A 2,245-nucleotide genomic window follows, 5' to 3' on the forward strand; every position below is an offset into this window, starting at 1 on the left:
AGAGCTCCCAGTTCCCTGCCTCGAGTTCCCAGTGGATTTCAGGCTCCTGGAGCAGGATTCCCATTGGATCCCCCCTCTGGAGAGGGACTCTTGGCATCCTCAGGCCCTGTGTCTAGTGCTTTCCTGCCCTTGGAGGTGACTTCCCAGGGACAGGGAAGATCCAGTTCTCCCCCAGAGACACAGTTTTCCCGCTGGGACCCAGATTCCCACAGGGACCCAGTTTCCCCCAGGACACAATCCCAGTGTGATTCCTGGGACTCTCACGTTCCCCCTCCCTCTCCTCCAGCCCCTTCCTGACTTTTTTTTTCATCAAGAAGCCCAACTTTTCCTTCCCAGCTGGATCCAGGTGGGGATTCCAGCCAGTGGGAACAGAGAAATGGGAGTTTCTGCCCCTCAGATGGAACCAGCACAGATGGTGCCAATCAGGGGGGTGTAAATGAACATTAATTTTCCATCTGTCCCTTTGGCTCAGGACAACTCTCACTTTTCCTTGGATTTTTGGCATGTTTGGAGCAGGTGCTGGAGCCTCCCCAACCCCAGTGCTGGGATTTAGGGAGGAAACTTGGACCCAGCTCAGCCTGGAGGACCTGGAGGAGGGAGAAATTCCCTCTCATTTCCCATGAGGTTGTTTGGCACCACTGGGAGAAAAAAAAAAAAAAAAAGCAACAAAACTCTTGGAGGTGCCAAATCCTTGGAGGTGCCAAAGTCCTGGAGCCAACGCCTGGAATGTGGGAGCGTCCAGCCCCACCTCAGCTCCCTGGAACACCCCAGGATGGGTGGAGGGGGGACCCCCCCCCAGCACCCCCAAAATGCAGGGCTGGGGCACAGGGTGGGGGTTGTGCCCCCTCTTGTTGCTGATTCCAGCTGTTTTTTTCCCAGAAAGTTGGAGCTGGGAGCCTAATAAGGGAAAGGAATGAGGAGAATCTCTGTGTCCAGCCTCCCCCGGGCAGGAATTAGGCCAAAAAACACCCAAAAAATCCAACCCCGGGAGGAGGGAAGTGCTGAGGGACAGAACAACCCAGGACATGGAGCAGAACTGCCCCTTGTCCCGGGATCTGGGGACACTGGGATGGAGACGTTTGCTCCCCCCTGTATCCAGAGGTGGGGGGGGGGAAAGAAATAATCCGGATTTCTCCTCATTTTTTGTCACTGGAGCTTCTAGGCCGGGTCGTTCCCACCCTCATTAACCAGCCGCTAATTGTTGGGATCCCTGGGAAGCGTCTGGTTCTTTTCCAGAGTTTTGTTTAGTCTGGGAGCAAAGTGGGAATGTGGGAAGGACTTGGCAGGGGAGGTGGCACCGTGGGCTCTGCCAGACCCTCTTGTCACCCCCTTTCTGGGGTCTCCCCCCTTTCTGGGGTCTCCTCCCTTCTTGGGGACTCCCCCCTTCCCACATCCAGCCCTGCTCCCAACCTGTGGAATGTTGAATTCCTTAAATCCTTGGAAATGAGCCCAAAAGCTCCTGGGGGGCCTCATCCTGCCCCGACGTTCCCACCTCATCCCCCCCCGAGATCCCTCCTGTGTGGGAAGCAGCTCAGGGGGGGCAGAAGTTGCTATTTTAAAATCCCACCTAAAATCCTATTGTTTTTTTTGCCCTGGATTTTTCGAACCAGACACTTGATTTCCGGGTTGTTTTGGGTTGTTTTCAGGATAGATTCCTGACCGTGACCTCATGGAAAAACCCCGCTCGGCTCCGGCCCAGAAATGTCCCCGTGTAAACACGGGGACAACGGGAGGGTCCCGGCCTAGTTCCAAAGTCCCTTTTGCCTTAAAAGGAAGGGAAGAAAAGGCAGCAAAATTCCCAAGGGATCCTCCCCCATCCCGAGGAAGTTGGGGGGGGGGCGGCTCCAATCAGCCCCTTCTCCCTTCTTCCTGCGGCTGCAAAGCAAAACATTTGGGAAAGGGTGCTTGGATGAGCCCTGAATTCCCTGAATTCCAGGGGGGGGTCTTCCCTGCTCCTTTATCTTTTTCCAGGTGTTGTGGAAAATGGGGGGGAAAGGGTGTTTTCCCTGAGGGGGGAGGAAGTTTGGTGCCTCCAGCCGGGATACAATGGCTGGAAAGTGGCTCCTGTGGGAAGGAAATGCCAGAAACATGTGTGGAATCTCCTGGTTTAGTCCCTGGGATCTGAGGGAGAAGCTGCTCTGGGTTTGGATCCAGTTCTATCCTGCTCCTCCCATCCCTTTTCGCGGGGATTTGTTGGGATTTGGTTGCTGGGATATGGGGGGAGAGGCTGGAAGCTGGAGGAAAG

At 55.2% G+C, this 2,245-nt stretch overlaps 1 protein-coding gene across 1 annotated transcript in view; it reads left to right on the forward strand.

Annotated features, from left to right (window-relative positions):
• Positions 1–624: 624 nt before the first annotated feature.
• Positions 625–2,245, forward strand: part of LOC104395873 (alpha-actinin-4-like) — a gene marked incomplete at both ends in the record, with an annotated part of 33,059 nt that continues 31,438 nt past the window's right edge. The window contains 1 exon segment of the mRNA XM_010005623.1: positions 625–662. Coding sequence (XP_010003925.1) covers positions 625–662 — 38 coding nt within the window.

The sequence above is a fragment of the Chaetura pelagica genome, unplaced genomic scaffold (genome assembly GCF_000747805.2).
Source record: "Chaetura pelagica isolate M959 unplaced genomic scaffold, ChaPel_1.0 scaffold1481, whole genome shotgun sequence".
NCBI lineage: Eukaryota > Metazoa > Chordata > Aves > Apodiformes > Apodidae > Chaetura > Chaetura pelagica.